This window comes from Felis catus, chromosome F1 (assembly GCF_018350175.1).
Source record: "Felis catus isolate Fca126 chromosome F1, F.catus_Fca126_mat1.0, whole genome shotgun sequence".
Classification (NCBI taxonomy): Eukaryota; Metazoa; Chordata; class Mammalia; order Carnivora; family Felidae; genus Felis; species Felis catus.
Window position 1 is genome coordinate 3,473,747 of NC_058384.1, and position 22,756 is coordinate 3,496,502.

The 22,756-nt window shown below is 42.5% G+C and overlaps 1 protein-coding gene across 2 annotated transcripts in view; it reads right to left on the reverse strand.

Moving 5' to 3' along the window:
• Nucleotides 1-7,428: 7,428 nt before the first annotated feature.
• The window catches only part of CNST (consortin, connexin sorting protein), a 116,250-nt gene continuing 100,922 nt past the window's right edge, over nucleotides 7,429-22,756 (reverse strand). For both annotated transcript variants that reach the window (XM_019821479.2, XM_011290828.3), the window contains 2 exons: nucleotides 13,701-13,836; nucleotides 7,429-10,187 (listed from right to left, as the gene is read on the reverse strand). In XM_019821479.2, the coding sequence (XP_019677038.2) occupies nucleotides 9,982-10,187; nucleotides 13,701-13,836 (342 nt within the window). In that variant the 3' untranslated portion in view covers nucleotides 7,429-9,981. The remainder of the gene's footprint in view (nucleotides 10,188-13,700; nucleotides 13,837-22,756) is intronic.

Genomic DNA, 22,756 nt, shown 5'->3' on the forward strand with positions numbered 1-22,756 from the left:
TCATATTCCCGCTAGCTGTGTCTGAGAATTTGATGGTTCCACATCCTCACCAGCCCTTTATAGTGTCAGCCTTCTCGTGCAATTTAAAATGTGCTGTTTTGGGGCACCTGGGTGGCGCAGTCGGTTAAGTGTCCGACTTCAGCCAGGTCACGATCTCGCGGTCCGGGAGTTCGAGCCCCGCGTCAGGCTCTGGGCTGATGGCTCGGAACCTGGAGCCTGTTTCCGATTCTGTGTCTCCCTCTCTCTCTGCCCCTCCCCCGTTCTCTCTCTGTCCCAAAAATAAATAAACGTTGAAAAAAAAAAAGAATTAAAATGTGCTGTTTTAACCACCTTTAAGTGTACAATTCAGTGGCATTAAATGCATTCCCAATGTCGTACAACCATCACCACTGCTATTTTCAAAACTTTGTCGGCACCCCAAACAGAAACACTAACAAGTGAGCAATAACTCTCCGCTTCCCCGTTCCCTCGGCTCTGGTAACCACTGTTCTGCTTTCTGTTTCTTTCAGTTTGCCGACTGTCCATATTTCACACGAGTGGAATCACACAATATTTGCTCGTGTCGTCTTATTTCACATAACATGGTGTTGTCAAGCTTCATTCGTGTTCACTTATCTTCATTCGCTTAACTTATTGTGGTTTTGATTTGCCTTTCCCTAATGATCAATGACACCGAGCATCTTTTCATGTATTTATTGGCCATTTGTATATCGTCTTTAGAAAAATGTGCTTCCAAGTTCTTTGACCATTTTTTCATTGGATTGTTTTTGTTGAATTGTGGAAGTTCTGCACATATTCTGGATGTTAAACCCTTAGCAGATATTTGATTTGCAAGTATTTTCACCCATTCTATGGGTTGTCTTTTCATTTAGATAATTTCCTTAGATGCACAAAATTTTAAAGTTTTCATGAAGTCAGACCTACCTGTCTTTTGGGGCGCCTGGGTGGCTCAGTCGGTAAAGCGTCAGACTTTGGCTCAGGTCATGATCTCACACTTCATAAGTTTGAGCCCTGCATTGGGCTCTGTGCTGACAGCTCAGAGCCTGGAGCGTGCTTTGGATTCTGTGTCTCCCTCTCTCTCTGCCCCTCCCCCACTCGTGCTCTGTCTCTATCTCTTAAAAATAAATAAATTAAAAAAAATTAAAAAACAAAGCAAGCAAACAAAAAAACACCTTACCTGTCTTTTGTTGCTTATGCTTTTGGTGTCATAGCGAAGAATCCATCCCCAAATCCATAGTCATGAAGATTTACTTTTGTTTCCATCTATGGGATTTACAGATTTAGCTCATATTTAAGTCATTGATCCATTTTGCATTAATTTTTGTATATGGTAAGAGACAGGGGTCTAATTTCACTCTTTTGTGTGTGGAAATCCAGGTGTCCCAGAACCATCGGTTGAAGAGAGTATTCTTTCCCCCTTGATTGGACTTAAAATCCTTGTCAAAAATCAATTGGCCAATTGATGTATGTATGGGCCTATTTCTTGATTGTCAATTCGATTCCATAGGCCTATGTGTTTATCCTGATGTCAATATCACACTGTTTTGATTATTGTAGCTTTGTAATATGTTTTGAAACTGGGAAATGTGAATCCTCCAGGCTTTTGTTTTTATTTTTGTTTTTTTTTTAGGACTGTTTTGGCTCTTTGGGTCCCCTTACAGTGCCATATGAATTTGATACTTAGTTTTTCCATTTCTGCTAAAAAAAACAATGGCTATGGAAATTTTGATGGGGATTGCATTGAATCTGTAGATGGCTTTCAGTGTATTGACATCTTAATAAATATTGTCTTCCTATCTATGAACACAGGATAACATTCCATTCATTCAGATATTCTTTAATTTCTTCAACGATTTTTTAAATAATTTTCAGTGTCCAAGTCTTCTCTTCCTTGGTTGAATTTATTCCTATGGATTTTATTCTTTTAGATTTTTTTATTCTTTTAGATTCCATTATAAATGAAATTGCCTTCTTAGTTGCCTTTCTGGAATTTTAATTGCTGGTGTTTAGAAACACAACTGATTTTTGTGTGTTGATCCTGTACCCAGCAACTTCAATGAATTTATTTATTAGCTCTGGTTGCTTTCTTGTGGATTCTTTGGGATTATATGTATAAATACGTGTATGCGCACGTGTGTGTGTATGTGTGTGTGTATGCGTGTGTGTGTGTGTGTGTGTGTGTGTGTGTGTGTGTGTATTCTTCTGCAAATAGTTGTACATCTTCTTTTTCGATTTGGACACCTTTTATTTTTTTGTCTAGTTCTGGCCAGAACTTACAGTACTATGGTGAATAGCAGTGGTGAAAATAGAATCCTTGTCTTGTTCCTGATCTTAAGGGGAAAGCTTTCAGCAAGTTAGCTGTGGGTTTTGTTTTCTAAATGCTCTTTATTATGTGGAGGAAGTTCCCTTCTTTACTAGGTTATTGAGAACTTTCATCATGAAAGAATGTTGGATTTTTGTCAATGCCTTTCTGCATCAGTTTACATAATCATGGTGGTTTTCCCCTTTGTTCTATTAATGGGATTACTGCATCCGGGAGTAATGTCAGTCTTTTTAATTTTAATCATTCTAGCAGGTTTCTCCTTGTTCTAATTTGCATTTTCTTGATGACTAATGATGTTCAGCATCTTTTCATGTGCCCATTAGCCATTGGTATATTTTCCCTTGGAAAGGACGTCCAGAGTTTTTTTTTTTTTTTAACTGGATTGTTCATCATAATCTTGAGTTGGATAATCTTCACGTACTCTGATTACAAGGACTTTACCAGATAAATGTATTGTGAATATTTTTTCTGCTTCTCAGCTTGTTTTTCATTTTCCTAACCATGTTATTCAGAGTACAGCCTATTTTTTTGTTTATTTATTCATTTAAGTCTTTATCTTTAAATAATCTCTACACCTAATGTGGGGCTTGAACTCACAACCCCCAAATCAAGAGTGTATTCTACTGACTGAGCCAGCCAGGTGCCCCCAAAGAGGACAAGTTTTTATTCTTTTTAAAATGTTTTTAAAGTTTATTTATTTTGAGAGACAGAGCGAGCACATGAGCACAAGCAGGGGAGAGGCAGAAAGAGAGGGAGAGAATCCCAAGTAGGGATGCAACCACGAGTTGGAAGCTTAACTAACTGAGCCACCCAGGTGCCCCAAGGAAGTAGAAGTTTTTAAAGTCAATATATTGTTTTTCTTTTATGGTTTGTGTATTTTGTGTGCTAAGAAATCTTTGTCTACCCAATGGTTGCAAATATTTTCCTTTTTTTTTTTAACTTCAATTTTTTTTTTTTTTAATTTTAGAGAGAGAGGAGAGTGAGCATGCTAGCACAGTGGGAGAAGGGGGAGGCAGAGAGAGAATCTTAAGCAGGCTCCACACTCAGCATGGAGTCCGATTCAGGGCTTGATCCCATGACCCTGGGATCATGACCTGAGACAGAATCAAGATTTGTACACTCAATCCACTGAGCTACCCAGGCGCCCCTCTTGTTTTCTTTTGTAGAAGCTTTATAACTTTAGGGTTTATATTGAGATCCATTTATTTCTAGTTAATTTTGAAGTGTTGTGTGAGTAAAGGTCTGAGTATATTTTATTCCCAGCGGGATATGCAGTGGTGCCAGCATCATGTGTTGCAAGACTTCTCTTTGCTCGGCTGAATTACCTTAGCACCTTTGTAGAGAATCGATGGTGCCTGTACACGAAGATACATGTCTGCACTGTCCTCTCGCCATGGCAGTTTGATTACTGTGGCACACTCAGTTTAAAATCAAGAAGTACATGTCCTGCGGTTTTGTCTAACAGTTTCTTTAAAAAAATGTTTTCTCAACGTTATTCATTTTTGAAAGATGGAGAGAGACAGAGGGTGAGTGGGGGATGGGCAGAGAGGAAGGGAGACACAGAATTTGAAGCAGGCTCCAGGCCCTGAGCTGTCAGCACAGAGCCGGATGCGGGGCTCACACCCACAGACTGTGAGATCACGACCTGAGCCGAGGTCAGATGCTCAACCGACTGAGCCACCCAGGTGCCCCTGTCCTAACAGTTTCACTGGCGATCTTCCAAGTCACTTGCATCCCCACACGAATTTTGAAAAAGCTTGTTAGCTTCTAAACACTGCTGGAACTTTGATTGAAATGGTGTCAGGTCTGTGGATCGATCTGGGGGGGAACAAACGTCTTCACATCACCAAGTCCTCTAATGCACCAGCAGATCTCCATCTCTTCATTTATTAGGTCTTCTTTTTCTTTCGGCAATGTTTTATAGATTTCGTTGCACAGGTTTTGCACACATTTTGTTAAATTTGAGTTTATGTTCTTGGTGCTATTATGGGTGAAGTGAATTTTTATTCATTTATTCATGCATTTTTAATTTCATGTTCCAATTGTTCATTGCTAGTACCTAGAAATACTATTGATTTTTTAAAAAAATTTTTTAACGTTTATTTTTGAGACAGCGAGACAGAGCATGAACGGGGGAGGGTCAGAGAGAGGGAGACACAGAATCTGAAACAGACTCCAGGCTCTGAGCTGTCAGCACAGAGCCGGACGTGGGGCTCGAAATCACGGACCGCGAGATCATGACCTGAGCCGAAGTTGGCCGCTCAACTGCCACCCAGGCACCCCTGATTTTTTGTATATTGATCTTGTGACCTTGCTAAACGTGTGTATTCTAATAGCACTCTACAGATTCTTTAGGATTTTCTTTATAAGCAATCATGTCATTTGCAAAAAGTTTTATTTCTTCCTTCCTTTTTATTAAAAATTTTTTTAATGTGTATTTTTGAGAGAGTGAGAGAATGCGTGTGAGGGAGGGAGGGGCAGAGAGAGAGGGAGACAGAATCCCAAGCAGGCTCCAGGTTCTAAGCTGTCAGCAGAGCCCAATGCGGGGCTTGAACCCACAAACTGCAAGGTCATGGCCCAAGCCAAAGTTGGATGCTCAACCTACTGAGTCTCCCATGTGCCCAAATTTAATTGTTTTCCAGGAGAGAGAGTATCAGCAGGGGAGAGGGGCAGAGGCAGAGAATCTTAAACAGGCTCCATGTTTAGCGTGGAGCCCAACTCAGGGTTGGATCCCATGACCCTGAGATCAAGACCTGAGCTGAGATCAAGAGTCCCATGCTTAACCGAGCCACCCAGGCCCCCCTTACTTCTTCCTTTTTAAAAAAAATTTTTTTTAAAACGTTTATCTTTATTTTTGAGGCAGAGAAAGACAGAGCATGAGAGGGGGAGGGGCAGAGAGAGAGGGAGACACAGAATCCGAAGCAGGCTCCAGGCTCTGAGCTGTCAGCACAGAGCCCGACGTGGGGCTCGAACTCGTCAACTGCAAGATCATGATCTGAGCTGAAATCAGACGCTCAACCCACTGAGCCACCCAGGCTTCCCTCTTCCTTTCTAATTGGTATTGCATTTTATTTCTTGCCTTGCTGCTGACCTGAGGAAGAAATGCATTTGGTCTTTCTCCATTAGGTATTTGATATTAGCTGTGGGCTTTTCAGAAATGCCCTTGATCAAGTTAAGGACATCTTAGTTTGCTGAAAGTTCTTATCATGGATGGTGTATGAATTATATGCATTTATTGCTATGGCAATATGGTTTTTCTCAGTTTGTCAAAATGGTGAGTTGTATGGAGTGATTTTTGAATGTGAAACATTGTATTCCTGGGATTAATCTCAACTGGTCGTGATGCTCGGTCATCTTTTGTGTATATTGTTTGGATCTACTAATATTTGGTAAGGATTTCATGTCTAAGTTCACGAGTGACCTTGGTCTTTGGCTCTCTTATTGCCTGGTTTTTGGTCTCAGAGTAACATTGGTCCCATGAAACAAACTGGCAGGCATATTCTTCTTTCCAAGGTGCTTTGTAGAATGGGTGTTATTTCTTGCTTAAATGATTGACAGAATTTACTGAGGAAGCATCTGGACCCAGAGTTTTTTGAGGTCTTCACTTGCGCTGTTCAGGGCTCTGCAGACTTTGAAGTCTGGCTCTTGCTGAGGAAGATTTCCGTTGCCGGAAAGCCCACCAGCTATTAATGCCACAAATTCTAACTAGAAGTGAAAAGTCATAGTTACTAGAACGTTGGCTGTGAGAAAAGATTCCTGTATATCACAGTGCTGTGAAGGATGCCTAGACAGAATTTTACTCTTATTCCTTATGGTGCATGACGCTTGGTGGGAAAGAATGAATCCAAGTTTCTACTCCCATGGGAGGCATGATCCTTAATTTCTGCATTTTGATTCTTCCTTCACAAATGCATGAACCTCACCAGACACTACATTTTTTTTAAATTTTAATTTATTTATTGTGAGCAGGAGACAGAGAGTGTAGGAGGGGCAAAGAGAGAGAGAAGGAGAGAGAATCCCAAGCAGGCTCCGCACTGTCAGCACAGAGCCCGATGTGGGGTTTGAACTCACAAACCATGAGATCACGACCTGTGCTAAAACCAAGAGTTGGACGCTTAACCGACTGAGCCACCCAGGCGCCCCGTTTAAGCTGATAGGATTTCTTGCTCCTGGAGCTCCAGCCCCCAGCTCAGTTCCAGGCACACACCGCAAGCATCCAAATGTTTGTCAAGGTACAGACAGTGATAAAAACACTGTTCACGGTTCCGATCTCAGGGCAACGGGCAAAAAGTTGAATTTAGGAGTAACTCCTATTAGAACCAGGGTGAACAGTGAACCTTTTCTCTCAGCACCCTAAACCCGGAGAGATTTAAATCGTACTAGAATCATTCAGGAAAATTTTCACTTGCTGTAGCTTTTACAGGGTTAGTGCATGACGCTCAATAAATGTTTTATCTTTGAGGTTGTTAAAATAGCAGATGGCACTAGAATTTGTGCCGTAAACCCTAGATCGCGCTCGTTCTTTTGAACGGTGGAGGCATGGACGCAGAATAGAAAACAGGTTGGATTTGGGAGACCCAAGACCTGTAGTGAGGGGTGTGTGTTTCCTGATGGAACCAGCAAATGAATGAACGTGAAAACGCTGTATAAACTGCTCAAAGCACGCAAAGGTGCGTTAATATTCATTAGACCCACAGAAATAAACAACAGGTATGCAGGTCATGTTAGCGGGAAGACAAAAACTAGCCTCTCCTTGAGCTGGGTGGCTGCCAAGCCAGCCTCAGCAAAGCAGGTTAACAGTTAGAGGATTTCTTTGTTCTTTGCAGACCGTCCCTCTTTCCACACCCTGCCACCCCAGCATGACCCAATTCACACCTGGCCTTTCAAAATAAGACCTACCTTCACATTTCAAATTCTTTTTACCATAACACACAATTTTGCAGCTCAGAGGATTTTGATTTTTAAATCTGTAGGAATAAGTTCTTAGAGTAAATTTCAATTACTGTGTCAGGCAGATAGGGGAGGAGTTTTAGAACCAGAAGAGCTTTTCCGCAGGCACCTAGCAGACGTCCCCAAATAGGCAGCCATCCACTTGGGGGGCAGACCAATTTCTCAAAGCGTTTTATTGTCACATTAAAGCTGTTTTTCTCAGCACCCCGGGGTTCAAATAAACTCTCTGAGCCACTCTGTTGGTGTAATTTTAAATTACAAGCTTGATCTGTTACCCTCAAACACAGTCTTTAAGGAAGATTAGTTACAAATGGTTGTCAGCACTTGCCAATGACAGAAAAAATCACATTAGAGTAAAACTGGAATGAATTTTTCACGCGTGAGACAACAGGTTTTTCGTCACCAGGTGGAATTAGTCCAATTCATGCAATAAATGACTGCTACGTTTTTCAAAGTTGCCCTAATTTCTCTAGTTGAGATTTCGTGCTTATTTTAAGTCAAGATATCAGGATGCTCCTGGGCTCACCTCACCCCCAGACCCCCAGGAAGCGGTGAGGACACACATGGTTTCTCTAGAACTGGGTATTGTTTCCGTCTTTGCACCTCCTTGTGAGATCAGTGTAAGACCCTGATGGGGGTCTTACAGTGGCCCTGGTGGCCTTTAGGCAACTATGACACTACGGATTATTTAGGACTTCGACAGTGACCTAACAGAGGTGAAGAGGAGGGAGATTCTGACTTATCTTGACATAAAACTGGCAGAAATCACCATCACTGAATTCCTGTAAGTAGAAATCATGAGGGTTAAACAGAAGAGGTTTGTCTATGATGGGGATGCCCTTCACAGTAGACTTTGTGAATGTCTCTTGTAGAACCACGAAAGATAGTACCATCAGCATTTTACATATTTTACATACAATCTGAATACAAATTCTTAAAATTTATAATAGAACATTAAAATAATCTTCTAATAAAATCAGCCTTAGGTATAACGAATCTAAATTTCAGTATCATGTACACTTCTAAATAAATATCTTTGATCTATAATCCTTGAAAATATTACAGTTTATGGCGACATGATAGAGACAAGTCCAACAGTATTATTAAGTGAAAATAAAACATCAATTTAAAAATTAACAGTCCTAAAAATACACTGAACTGAAAGGATAGAAAATCAAAACACTAAGTACATAGCAATTAAATACCTAGCATTGGAAAACCGAATGCATGCTCAACAACACACTTCCAACTCATATAAAAAGCCCTTTAAAATTCATATAATCTAAATAAATTAGCAGAAATACCAAGGGAGGTACTGTGCCAGCCAGTAACAACTAGAAAGTAATTTCTCCCTTTTTCTTTCAAACGATCCTAACAAATAAACAAGAAATAATGATCACTTGCTAAAAAACTATAATTCATGTGTTTTGTTTCTGTTCAAATGCTGCCTAGGATATAAAAAGCCAAAGCAAGACTTTCTAAATGTTAGACCGCTGTACCTTACAAAAGGAAATGCCACCAAACTGACGGACTTAAACAAAAATCAGACACTTATTTATTTAAGATAGGATTGATTGGATTTTCGCTTAATGACCCCATAACCGGGTCTAAATCAAGCCCATGATATGAATGCACATTCAAACACCTGACTGCGGGATTTGTTAATACTGAATTATGTATCATAATTTAATTTCATTTGCCAAGGTGTCAGTTTATTCTACATGTGACCAGAATTGAAGCATCTAGAGCAGGAATTAATATCTCCTTTATCTCTAGTCTGGTTCTTAGATCCTCAGAACGTAATGGTAGGTGCTCACCTACTGAGAACGGAGTCCAGTATTCATCATACTTCAGGAAGCAGTGAATCCATGATGAAGCTGGGCGCCTGACACTCGGCAGGAGTTCTTTAGTTTTAACTCTTTACCTCCAGGCCTGTGATTAATTTCTGGCTAGTTAATCAAATTAACTGTCCCCTATTGGTCACGGTTTCTAATTTCAAGGCCAAGATTTCTACAATTCATCTGTTCCACAGTTATGCCTTGTATCTGAGCCTGCACATCTATGGTCAGGTTAAAGTCAAGATAACCTTTGTGAGTCTGTGCTGGGTATTTGCTTGTGATAACTGTCTGAAACACACATGCACGCACCCACGTGTGCACGCACGCACGCACACAATCATTTCACAAATGGAGAACGGAATGTGGCATTAACGCACAAAGCCTAGATTACACAGCGCCCAAGGTTAACCAAAAAAAAGACAATGAAGCTGTAAGGTAACTCCTCTTGATTATACACAAACTTATTGCGTGATGGCTGGAAGCAATGTCTTTGGACCAACAAATGTAAACCAAAAGCGTCCTTGGTTATAACCATTAGCTTGAACAAGGCAGCTAAAAATGGTGGGGCTCCAACACGGCCCTTTTAATTCTGCTCAGTGTAGTTCACCACACTAGGGAGCAGCACGGAGGAGGGCACATGCTCTCCAAAGGCCGTTCCTTCCATCCACAATGCTCAGACCGACATCTGCTCAGTATGCAGATTATTCTGAGAGTCCCTCTGTGTTGCCATTTAAAGCTGCTGCTGCTGATGTCCAGGGTTCCTCGCTGGGGGAAGGGGACGCGTGTTACAGAACTCCTAAAATAAAAGCTGCTTAGAAAGGTTCACTCTTTGATTCTCACTGCCAGCACGCCCGTGCCTCTGGAGTGCTGCTAGGAGAGGTAGATCCAGTGTTTAAGTTCCGCCATTCCCTGCAGGAACTTAGTGTAATAGAAGTCCATGTTGTCTGCAAAGTCCGTACAAACGGGTGACTCCCTGTCACCAAAAGTGCAGTATAACGCAGTTCCTCCGACACTAAGGAAAACCGTTGCTATGCACAGCAAGACCAGTAAAATACAGGAACCACCTCCAACTTCATCTGCAAACGTGAGAAGAGAGTAAGGTTACACTGGCTCAGAATTGAGATCCCAGCATCTGAGGTCTTCTCAAGACGCTTCTGGTCAATAGTGGTCCTCTACAGGCGGAGTCACTGACAGGAAGCCAGCGCTCCTGAGGACTCCACAGGACCCACCTATTAGTCACCACAAAGATACTTGTGGAGCCTGTCAGCGCTAAAATGAAAGCTAGCTCACTTATACGACGAATAGGACCACGTCCATTAAGAAAGAAAAGAAGGACAGTACTTCTCCGATGTGATCTTGGCATTATTTTAGGGTGCAACTTACCACCTCGATGTTACACCGTCTTTGGAGTTCACATCATGCATCCACCTTAAAGCAATGTCAATTTGATATTAAACAATAAAACACGTCTTCAAGGGAGATCACTTTTGCATCTTAATTACTCAATTTTACTCTTATCATCTCGTGGAACAGCAACGTTCTAGCTAGTAGGGTGATTTCTCTTTACTTTGCTTAATAACTGGCAGGTTGGGGGGTAGCTAGGTAGCTCAGTCAGTTAAGTGTCTGACTTCGGCTCAGGTCATGATCTCACGGTCTGTGAGTTCGAGCCCCACGTCGGGCTCTGTGCTGATGGCTCAGAGCCTGGAGTCTGCTTTGGATTCTGTGTTTCCCTCTCTCTCTGCCCCTCCCTGCTTGCACTCTGTCTCTCAAAAATTGAATAAACATTAGAAAAAAAAAAAACTAGCAGGTTGGTTTTTAATACAGATGTCCATACAGGTCTCTCTATATTGAAGAAAATAACTATCCTTTGGTTGAAAGTCTTAATGATCATTTATGATTAAAGAAAAAATTTTTAATTTTGGAGAAAGACTAAAAAGTTGTATGATCAGCACGATGAGGGTGTACCAGAACCTTCTTGGAAGGTAATTTGGCAGTATCCGTTAAAACCTGAAATTAATTTATCCTCCTGATGGGACATGTTTGACGGTGAGAGAGAGTGGGGACAGAAGCTGGGAGAACAGGTGTAAACCAGGACTGTCTCAGGCCAGCTGGACCCTATCACTCAGTCCAACAAATTAATTTCTAGGAATCAGCTCACAGATTTGCACCACACACTAGCGTATTTACAGGCACATTCAAAGTCTGGCAAAGTCTGTTATAACAAAAAAGTTGAGAATGACTCTGTTATTCCAGTTAAATAATCATGGGACATTCATGTAATGAAATACTATGCAATTGTTTATAAGAATGAAGTAAATTTAATATGTTCTCTCATAGTAAGATATCCAAGATTGATGGTTAAATTAAAAAGAAGCGACATAACAGTATATAATGAACCCATTTGTATTAGAACAAAAATGTGTGTTGGTGTGTATATACATGTGTGCACACATATATACAGAATGTATCCTGCAAAGATGGTAAGAAACTTCAGTCAATCCTTGGGAGAAACCCTCAAGGGAAGGTTGGAAGATTGGACATTGTTTTACTTCATTACTGTATGAGTTTTTTCATGGTTAGCATGTATTATTTTTATGATGAAAAAAACCCCAAATTTTATAAAACTTATCATAAACCAAATAGACTTTATTTGAAGGACTTTACAGTAACAAGGGAAGATATTCTTCCTGTAAAATTCAAATCCAAAAATATCTAACATGTTTCACCTACTCAGGCATATTCCCTTCCTAACCCAGAGGCAAACACTCAAATATGATGTGTCTCCTTTCAGATCAAAGACACAGATTTCAGAATTTTTATATAAATAGAATTATAATTTTTTAAAAGTTTATTTATTTATGAGAGAGAGACAGAGAGAGTGAGTGGGGGAGGAGCAGAGGGTGAGGAAGAGAGAGAATATCAGGCAGGAGCTGCCCTGTCAGCATGGAGCCTGATGGGGGGCTCGAACTCACAAACTGTGAGATCATGACCAGAGCTCAAACCAAGAGTTGGACACTTAACTGACCGAGCCACCCAGGCGCCCCCATATAAACACGATTATGTAACTATGTTGTTCTGTGATTTACAAATTTATAGTTTAATCAATTTTAGTAATCAATAGGTTTAATAATTTATATATATGCAAATATATTTTTAGGCACACAAATAACTAGAATATCATTAATGATCTCTTGGGGTTTTTGTTTTTTTTGCTCAGTTCAATTTTTTCGCCTTCTCTTCTGTTTTATAGCATCATGCTCTCCCACCCCCTCATCTATATGAACAATCTGATGCATGTACTTCCATGTCTTTTTCATGATCATATATTTATATATAAACACTTAAACGCAGTATATTTTAAAACACCTGTCCTGTTTGTTTTATCAACACGCATTGAAACTGTTTAGAGAGGCACAGTCCCCCTGGGGGCCGCAAGGCACCAGCGGAGTGGCCTGGTTAGAGACGAGATGGCCACTGAGTGCGGCGAATGAATGTCATCTGTAAATCCAGGGCTCCTCCTGGAAAGCAACGATTCGGTGTCATTCATGCAGAGCTTAGCACTGTATCCAGTGAAGACTCGGGTGGTTACAAGCAAGGTGCAGAGGTGAAATGAGGGATGGGAACAGATTATTTCTGAGGCTCCTTTGTAAGTGTAAATTAGAAGCTTTCTACTGTAAAACTCTGGAAACCTCTATCGCTATTCCTTTATGTCATACTTGGAAGGCGTACGGACAGGCTTACACTGTTATTCGTAACAATGTAGTTGTTTTATAAACTTGAGAAGCACAAAGACAGGTTCTTGGCTATATTTCCTCTCATCCTTATTTACCTAGGCCTTCCGTAAACCTAGCAACTACCTTAAATACAAGCCCGGGAGGGAAAAGTAAACAACGGCAACAGTGTAAACGTGCCGTCCAGAGGCACTTCGTCTATCGAGCCAAGAAAAAAATCACCAGGGAATTTACTTGTAACCCATAAACATTTCTCAGACCTACAAAGAAGGAGTATTAACTGCCTCCGAAAAAAAAAGACAATAGCAGGCTCACTTAAAAAAATAAATAAATAAAGTATTGGGGGCACCTGGGTGGCTAAGTCCGTTAAGTGTCTGACTCTGGATTTCAGTTCGGGTCATGATCTCACAGATCACGAGTTCGAGCCCCGTGTCGGGCTGTGTGCTGACAGCGTGGAGACCGACTGGGATTCTTGTTTTCCCTCTCTCTCTGCACCTCTCCCACTCGTGCTTTTTCTCTCTCTCAAAAATAAATGAATGTTAAAAAACAATTTAAAAAATAATTTAAAAAAACGTATGAAACAGGAAATTGAAAATGAGCTCCAAACACACTGTCTGTGAGGGAGACCAGGCGTTGAATTTTACAACTTGCTTGCTCACTTATTTGAACAAAAGGCTCAGGAATGAGGGAAGAGGTGATGACTGCTTGATTCTATGTGTTTCTTTACAGAATATAAAGTGACTGAGTACGTGTGTCCTTTTACAAATCCTATTACCAAACACACTACCACGTCTGACCCACTGTTTCAGGCGACACCGAGAGCCAGCTCCGTGCTAGAGGGAGCCCCGGGTGCTTTACCTTGATCTAAGCCATCGTCTATTTCCTGGAACCTCACTCTTCGTTTCGATGGTTTCTGCTGCATCTGGGCGGGACGGCCTCCTACACTATCATTCCTCTTCTTTAATATAGAGACCAGTCCTTCTGCAGGAACAACCTGTCAGAGAGAGTTTACATTGTAACTGTAAAAAGTCTAATTCCATCCAACAGGTATTTGCATTTCTATGGTAGGTTTATCCAACTCCTACAGAAAAAAAAATCACAACTGATCATCAGAATCGTTATAATAACGCTTTTACTTTATGCAGATGACTGCCAAATACACACGTGTGAAAACACAGCCCCCAACCACTCCCAGGGCCGGGGGACCTGATGCAGGGCGCAGGGGACTGGGCCCGGCACGGCTCTTGGCTCCACGTTCCAGGAAGGGTGTGTGTGAGATGATCACTCACGGCCCCTGTCTGCTTAATCACGAGTGCTGGGTTTTGTTTTATAACAGAGGCTGATGGTCCAACACTTCGTTTTTCACTCACCAGCAATTTTTAAGTAATGAACATGTGAGGGGCGCCTGGGTGGCTCAGTCGGTGGAGCGCCCAACTTCGGCTCAGGTCATGATCTCACAGTTTGTGGGCTCGGGCCCCACATCCAGCTCTGTGCTGGCAGCTCAAAGCTTGGGGCCTGCTTCGGATTCTGGGTCTCCCCCTCTCTCTGCCCCTCCCCTGCTTGTGCTCGCTCTCAAAAATAAACAAACATTAAAAAAGGAAATGAACGTGTGAGACTCAAAATATATTTGATGCCATGAACTCAGGAACCCGAGACTGAGAGTTGTGTGCTCTACGGGACTGAACCAGCCAGGTGCCCCGATGCCAACTTTTAACATCAAAATGAGTGCTAAGCTCAGTCCCTCTGCGAAACTATGTTATTTATAAAATGATGCTCTGCTGGCCAAAATATATTAAGGGCTTCTCTTCTGGAATATCTCAGAGCCAGTTTCCCAGGGATGTGTACTTTGCAATATACAGAGTTTGGCAAACTATGGGTGGTGGGCCAAAGGCCCCTGCCTTTTTTTTTTGTCAATAACACTGAATCAGACAAGCCGATTCACCCACACACAGTGTAGGGCTGCTACGACAGCGGAACTGAGTGGCCACAACGGACCCTGAAGTCTCAAATGTTTAATATTTGGAGTTTGCTAGTATCTCCTGTCCCCCCACCCCAACTCCTTTCTAAGCTGCCCCTGCTTTTCTCTGGAGACCCCTCTCCTGCCTCCGCCCCACCCCTTATTTGGGAACAAAGACAAAAGCAAAAACTCTTGCCATTTAGGAGTTAAAGAGGTTCCGTGGTATAGGGAGAAGGGGATCAGTCGGTAGAGCCAGACTGGGAGGCAGAGGCAGCCCCCCTCCAAGCAGCAGGTTGATTCAAAGAAGTGAACTTGTGAGCTGGCCTGCTCGGACAGGCTGCAGGTGATGACACGGGTGGGCATTGTGGGCCTAACACTACAGATGTCAGCGTGTTGCCAGATGATACCTTGCTGGTGTCAGGTCACTGGAGGCTGAGGACTGCCAGTCATGTCATTTATCTGATCGATGGCACAGAATCCTTAATACGATTTCCAGTTCCAGCCAGCCATCTCTGCTAATGTGCTATGCATAAATACTACTGATTCTGTTCGTTCTTTTTATAACTCAAGGCTTTTAGGGCCAAATAACTCAATATAATCTCTGAGCTTCCCTGAACGTGGGTCTACAGAAACCATTATCTCAAAAAAAAAAAAAAAAAAAAAAAATCAATGTTAGCAATTTAATCTTTTTATAGGAAATGGGTATTTCAGATGATGTCTTTCTTCTGAGAAAACTAAAGCACTTTAGTGACATTAAAATGGAAAGTACAAACATGCGAAAGGATGGTCTTTCAAATGTTTCTTTAGAAAGCAATGACATGAAACATCCCTTTATACAACGTTAAAAGAGCCCCTTTATGCAACAAAGAAAAATGATTTTACAAGTACCATGTTGAAACCGAGAAGTTTCTGAAGAGCGAGAAATGGAAAATGGAAACTAGTTTTAATGGCCATATTACTACCAATGATGTATCACTGATGTTTTTATTTTTAGTAAATGTAAAAAAAAATAAGGGAATTTTCATAGACTCATTCACTATCTATTGTCTGCATAAAATAAAGTCGTACATTTACCAACAGTGAATTCACTCACCATAGGTGTTTTCAAGTTGCTTTAACTACCAGGGAAAAAACAATCGTATTAAGAATAATTGTGGGGGGGGGGGCGGGCACCTGGGTGGCTAAGTTGGTTGAGAGCCAGACTCTGGCCGAGATCATGATCTCACTGGTTCATGAGTTCAAGCCCCGTGTCGGGCTCCATGCTGACAGCTCAGAGCCTGGAGCCTGCTTCGGATTCTCTTTCTCTCGCCCCTCCCCCACTCACGCTCTGTCTCTCTCTCTCTCTCTCTCAAAAATAAATAAACATTAAAAAAAAAAAAGAATTGTGAGGATGAGCCCCAGAATGGCATTACCGTTACCTTTATATCTTTGTGATATGAATTTTGAATCTATCAATTCAAGAAACAGACTCAAATCATGAATCAAAAGACAGTGAATATGAATAAAAGTATGTTGAAAGATGAGGTGAAACTCAAGGTGACATCCTCTGGAAAGACACAGATGTGCTTCTGAGACCCTGCAGCCAGCCATGGTGCGCCGGCTGTCAGGTCGCTACCTCAGCCCCTGCCTGGCCTAATCTGGGGTATGTGCCCGGAAGTCACCCTGGTAAGTAATGCAAGCCTTCCTTAACTGGCTCCCTGCTCCTTATTTACTATGGGTGGCGGTGAACTTTGGCAGATTTTTGGAAGAGGGAAGAAATTACAGTTGTGTGAGATGGGCCAACATTTTTGTTCTGACACCCTCCACCACCCAACCCTTAATTCTTGGCTAAAAATCTAACCACACCTTATACTTTCTTTTCCTTTTTCTCTCCCACCAAAACCCGTTTCTTTCAGCAGGCCGGCCCCAGCGTCTGAAGTGAGGGAGTGTGCCCTCTTCCATTATTTCCTTTCAGTCTTGCTGAGGGACCTTCTCCAGGGATCTTTCTTTTCCAATTGCCCTGTAGTCCTGTAGTCTACAGATACAGAGCAAGGGATGGTAGGACCAAATTTAGGTGCAGGAGACGCAGGCCAAGGGGGAAACTCTGAAGACAGGTGGGTGTGGTCCTTTCTGTTCTGGCAAGAGTTTGGGGCAGGGGTCTTAGAATCTACCCCCAGCACAGAAATTCTACCTCCCACACCAAGACAGTCAAACATAACAAGTTTAAGAAACAACTTTGGCAGAGTTTTTTTTTTTTAGTCTTTTTTGGTACAAAGACGGGGCACCTGGGTGGCTCAGTCAGTTAGGCGTCTGACTCCAGCTCAGGTCAGGTCATGATCTCAAGGTCTGTAGATTCCGGACCCACGACAGGCTCTGTGCTGACAGCTCAGAGCCAGGAGCCGCCTGTGTCTCCCTCTCTCTCATCCCCTCCCCTGCTCACACTCTTTCTCTCTCAAAAATAAATACACATTAAAAAAAAAAAAAAATTAATGGTACAAAGTCAAGTAAGCCAAAACAAGGTCAGGGTCTTAGTTTGGGGTCTCACTCAAAAGACTGCCAAGTGTTTCGAAGCAGGTAGAGAAGTTGATTTCGGACACCAAGAAATGTGTCTCCTCCAAACTCCCCTAAAAAAAGTTTGTATGCCTTTTCCCCCCTCTTTTCCATAATGTCGGCATTAAAAAGGTTAATTTCTTAATCTTGAAAAAATAAAGCTTTAAGAACCAAATTTAGTTTCCCACTTCAATTACCAAATTCCTTTCCTATCCAGCCAAAATAGAACAGCGCTTCCACTGAGAACAAAAGGAATGTCTACGCTGTAATTAATGTAATTGTCAGTGGTGGTGCTCTATGAATAAGTGCAGAATTAAGAACAAAAACAAAACAAGACATCCATCTGGCCTAGTCTGTAGATTTGCAAATAAATAGTTCTTCTGCACTTCCCCTCAAATATCAATGATCAGCCCACATAGCGTTTTAAGAATTAGCTGCTCGAAAAAATAAAATTATTTTGCAACTCTCCTGGCACAGTAAATCCTAACGCGACAAGAAAAGCATTCGGAGAGGCCTTCCCGCTAAACTGCCTCCTCACAAGATTAAAGGAGAAAACAGATACCAGATAATATTCTCTTAATGATATAGGCTTGCTCAATCCAGAACTTCAAGGCTGGTGAATCTGGAGCAGGAACACACAGTTTCTAACTTGAGAATTAACATTCACAAATCATATTAGCATATCACAAGCAGCTTAAGTGCCAGTGATTCCACTCTAGAAGCACGTGTCAACTTCAATGCCACTTTCGCTGAAGGAATAAGCAACGTTCCCTGCCTGCTCCTTTAGACTTGGGCTCCATAATATGAACCCTTATTTTGTCAATCGGGACACTTTATGGAATAAGAGGCATAATTCAGTGAATCTGTACACAGTCTTCACAACTCCGTTACGTAGGCGTTATTGGTCCCCTTTGACAAAACAGGCCATGCTCAGACAGCTAACCTAACCTGCCTACCTTGTAGCACCAGTTACCGGCAGAGTTTGAATACACAACTCATTAAACCTCCTGCCATTTCCTTTACATGAAAAGATCTTATTTTCTAGGGCTATTAAAATTTGGCTGCATATAGTCTGTTACATACTACAAGTAAAGTGAGATGAACAGGATTTTCAAATAAACCTAATCAGGTGCTTTGGTCTTTCGAGAGTATTTTCTATCTCTAGCCACAAATCCTTATCTTACACATCACCCCAATTAAGAGATACTTAAACTAATGGCCAAATCCATTGATTTAGAGACACGGGGGAGGAGACGGGTGGATGAAAGATCTTTTGGGTCGTGCAATTAATCTGCAAGTAGAGTAATGTCATGGCTTCTAATACAGCAAAGTAATGTAACAAGTCACAGCTGGAGCAGGAGGAGGCAGCTATATGGAGGAAAGCCATCATCCAGGAAGAACACAATGGTGACCTCCTATCCCAGGACGTGCGTTAGAACAGTGCGATGTGGACAGCGCAAAAAAGGAACAGAATCGGGGCGCCTGGGTGGCTCAGTCAGTTAAGTGTCCGACTTCGGCTCAGGTTATGATCTCACGGATCGTGGGTTCGAGCCCTGTGTCGGGCTCTGTGCTTAGAGCTGGGAGCCTGGAGCCTGCTTCCGATTCTGTGTCTCCCTCCCTCTCTCTGCCCTTCCACTCATGCTCTGTCTCTCTCTGTCAAAAAATAAATAAACATTAAAAAAAAATAAAAACAAAAGAGGAACAAAATAATGATGAAGCAGGTCAATGTTGAACTTTTAAAAGAGTGGTTTTGAAAGGAGAAAGGCTTTTTTAAAAAATAAAAACAGGAGTTTTATAATGCCTCTGAGTTTCTAGGTAAGGCACTACCTCGTGTTTTTGTAATTTGTTTTTGTTTGCATAACAGGACGCTTTAATAAGTACAGAATAGGAAAAGAAATGGTAAGAATGTCAAGAACCACTCCACTTTTTAACCCCCAGTCAACTGTTGAAATAAACAGACTCCAAAACACTTGATTCTCTTCTCCTCCAAACTGCTGCTTCCAGCCCCACCTGAATCTACTCTATCAGCGAGTCCTGTCTGTTCTCCTTCAAAAGTGCACCTTCACCACACCCCCCTGCTACCCTGACCCGACCCTGCACTGCTTCTCACCTCAACCAAGCCACTAACCTGACCGGTCTCCCTTCTTTGGCCCCGCCCCCGGACATTGAGTCTCCACGGAGCAGCCTGGAAGCAGATCAGGTCACACCTGCTGCTCAAAATCATGCCATTCAACCTCCGTTTGAATTCAATTCCAGCTCCTTATCCTGGCCCGGAGGCCCTGCGGGTTCCCAGCTTCAGCCTCCTCTTCACCCGGAACACCCTGCGGTTCCTTCTCTCCCCCTTCTCTCGACAGATGAAGTCATTAATTTACTTCTAGTACCTGATTGGCCCCTTGGGGTATCAGTTTGAGACCCCAAATTTAGACAGTGCAAATGTAAGACCATTTGGAGGGAGAGACAAGGTGACATGAGGGATGGGGAAACTTACTAAGGAGCTATTGCAAAAGTCCAAGAAGAGGCAGTAACGATGTAAACTGAAAGGATGATTACGTGGAAAAGAGAAGAAGCCAAGTGCAAGAGACCCGACAAGCAAGTGCAGTAACGCACTAATGAGGAGGCTTCGAGGGCAGGATAAAAAGGAAAGGCAAAGATGAGGCCATCTGGCACAAAGAAAAGGTAGGTCATCCCTGGATAACCCTCAGGGGCCTCTGGCATCAATCCTGGACGAACCATTTTCCATGAACCCTCTTCTGTGGTGGCAAGACTGCATTTCCTCCACTGGGAGGAAGCTGCATTTGCCCTGCTCCCCCCAAAAGGGCCGTTCCGGGCAGAACAGCCATGATTGCCATTCCTAAAACGCTCCTTTGTCCAGGATCCATGAACAGCTAGCCACACGATTTCATAAAAGGCTGCAGCTTGGTCCTGGCCGCCCATCTGACTCAGTAAGGAGTTAACACGATGGCTCATCTTCGCCTAACTTCCCCGATGCCAGCGATCTAGCCCAGACACAGACAGGAAGGCTGCACAAAAGTCACTTTGTTTAGACAGCTTCTCTGAAGATAAGGCCAACAGCAATTTTGAGTTGCCATCATTCTCCCCATCAGAAAGGTCTAGGCTGTGTCCTCCCCTATTTTGTTTCCTGAGACACGGGCAGACCTGAAGATATCGAAGCAAATGTTGCCAATACAGACAGAGCAGGGAACATGTTTTGCCCTCTTTCAGATTAAAAACTTTTTAGAGTCCCTAGCAGTGGCAATGTGGCTTCCTCCCCGGCTACCACATTCTGAATTATTTCTAAAAACAAGTATCAGTTGTATCTGAAGCATTTAATATAGTTTTGTGGACATACGACATTCCCATAAATAGACTACACAGGTACATATTAATGAAGAAAAATGAATGGTTTACTCCATTCGGCGTATCATGCTGCTAAAATGTGTTCCCAAAGGGAGTCTCTTGAAGGACATACTATGATTATTTTCATTGTGAAAAGACAGAATAATTTTCATAAAGTGTACCCAATATTTGCTGTGACTGTCACTTATTCAGGAAACAAACACCATCCTCACCCCCACTCCCTCGTGGAACAATCTACTACAGGCTGAGTAGACTTTTTTTTTTTTTTTTAATTTTTTTTTTTCAACGTTTTATTTATCTTTGGGACAGAGAGAGACAGAGCATGAACGGGGGAGGGGCAGAGAGAGAGGGAGACACAGAATCGGAAACAGGCTCCAGGCTCTGAGCCGTCAGCCCAGAGCCCGACGCGGGGCTCGAACTCACGGACTGCGAGACCGTGACCTGGCTGAAGTCGGACGCTTAACCGACTGCGCCACCCAGGCGCCCCCTGAGTAGACTTTTATTAGCAATATGGGGTTGGATCATGATGCTACCTTGAATTTGAATAACATACTTCTTATGCTGTGAAGAGCTGAGAGTTTCAAGAGAAGATAATACAGTGCTCCCAGGTTCCAGACCCAAGCAAATCAATGATTTCTTGGCAATGACTTACAAGCTCCTTGGGTAAAGGGAGTTTGGGTCCTGACATTAAAATAATCATGTTGGAATATTATGAGTATTGAAATAAAATTTCATCTCCCCCCCCCCACCCCGCCCCAAACTGGGATAGTCAAATTCAGCAAACAGAAAACAGATAACTCTTGCAGTAGGACAACTGTTGAAATGCAGGCTTTATACGCACAGTGTCCCCATCTGAATTTTTAGCCACTGTATCTGCAATGTCATGGCACACAAAGAAGTCACATAAAATTACTGAGGAGGGAACAAGAGAGTGAATCTCTCTCTACCTCACGGACCCTGTACATGTGGTAAACTTTTTATGTTAAAAATTTATGAAACGAGCATAAATGTTTTTGAAGCCTCTTATGTTTTCTTTTTTTTTATATGTTTATTTTTGAGAGAGAGAGACAGAGTACGAGCTGGGACAGAGAGAGACAGAGCGTGAGCAGGGGAGGGGCAGAGAGACACGGAATCTGAAGCAGGCTCCAGGCTCCGAGCTGTCAGCACAGAGCCCAATGTGGGGCTCGAAGCCACAAACGGCAAGATCATGGCCTGGTCGGATGCTCAACTGATGGAGCCACCCAGGCACCCCTTGAAGCTTTTTAAAAAGAGTGCAGGTGGTACTTTTGGTGAGAGTGTGTCATGCTCTTTTTTACAAAAGAAAGAATATTAGTGCTTTGGATACTAAGCTATCATTTTACTGAGCAAAGTTATTCTGGATTTAAAGATGCTTCTCGAACCCAGAAAAGTTTCATTTATACAGTCTCTACATTTCTGAACCAAATTAGCGTAGATATTTTTAGGTCTCTAGTAGGAGATTTTGCGTAAATTATTTCGTTTGATGTGATGAACCTAATTGCTTAAAAGACACGGCAAACACCCCCGCTGGGCTGGCAGCAGTTGTCAAAGCCAAGTTCAGCGGCAGCCAGAGCAGAGCAATGCAGAAGTGGCAAGAGAATGAAAGCAGGGAGACCAGCAAAGAGGGAAAACCCGGCGACGATAAAAGCTACCGCCACACTCCACCGTAACCAGAGATCGAGCGGTGAGGAAATCTGTGAGGGGCAGAGTCACTCATGGGAGAAGAGAGGTTTGGAAGAGAGAACAGAGGACTTGCAAGGACAGCACAGCACGTGGAAGAAAGCAGACCAGCCACAGTGGCTCCAAAGGGCATGAAAAACACTGTTCTTAAGTATTCGTTATTAAGAAATCATGTTCTGGGGCGGCTGGGTGGCTCAGTCACTTAAGTGTCTGACTCTTGACTTTGGCTCAGGTCATGATCTCACGGTTAGGGAGTTCGAGTCCCACATGGGGCTCTGTGCGGACAGTAGGGAACCTGCTTGGGCTTCTCTCTCCCTCTCTGTCCCTCCCCCATTTGCTCTCTCTCTCAAAATAAATAAATAAATGAAAATTA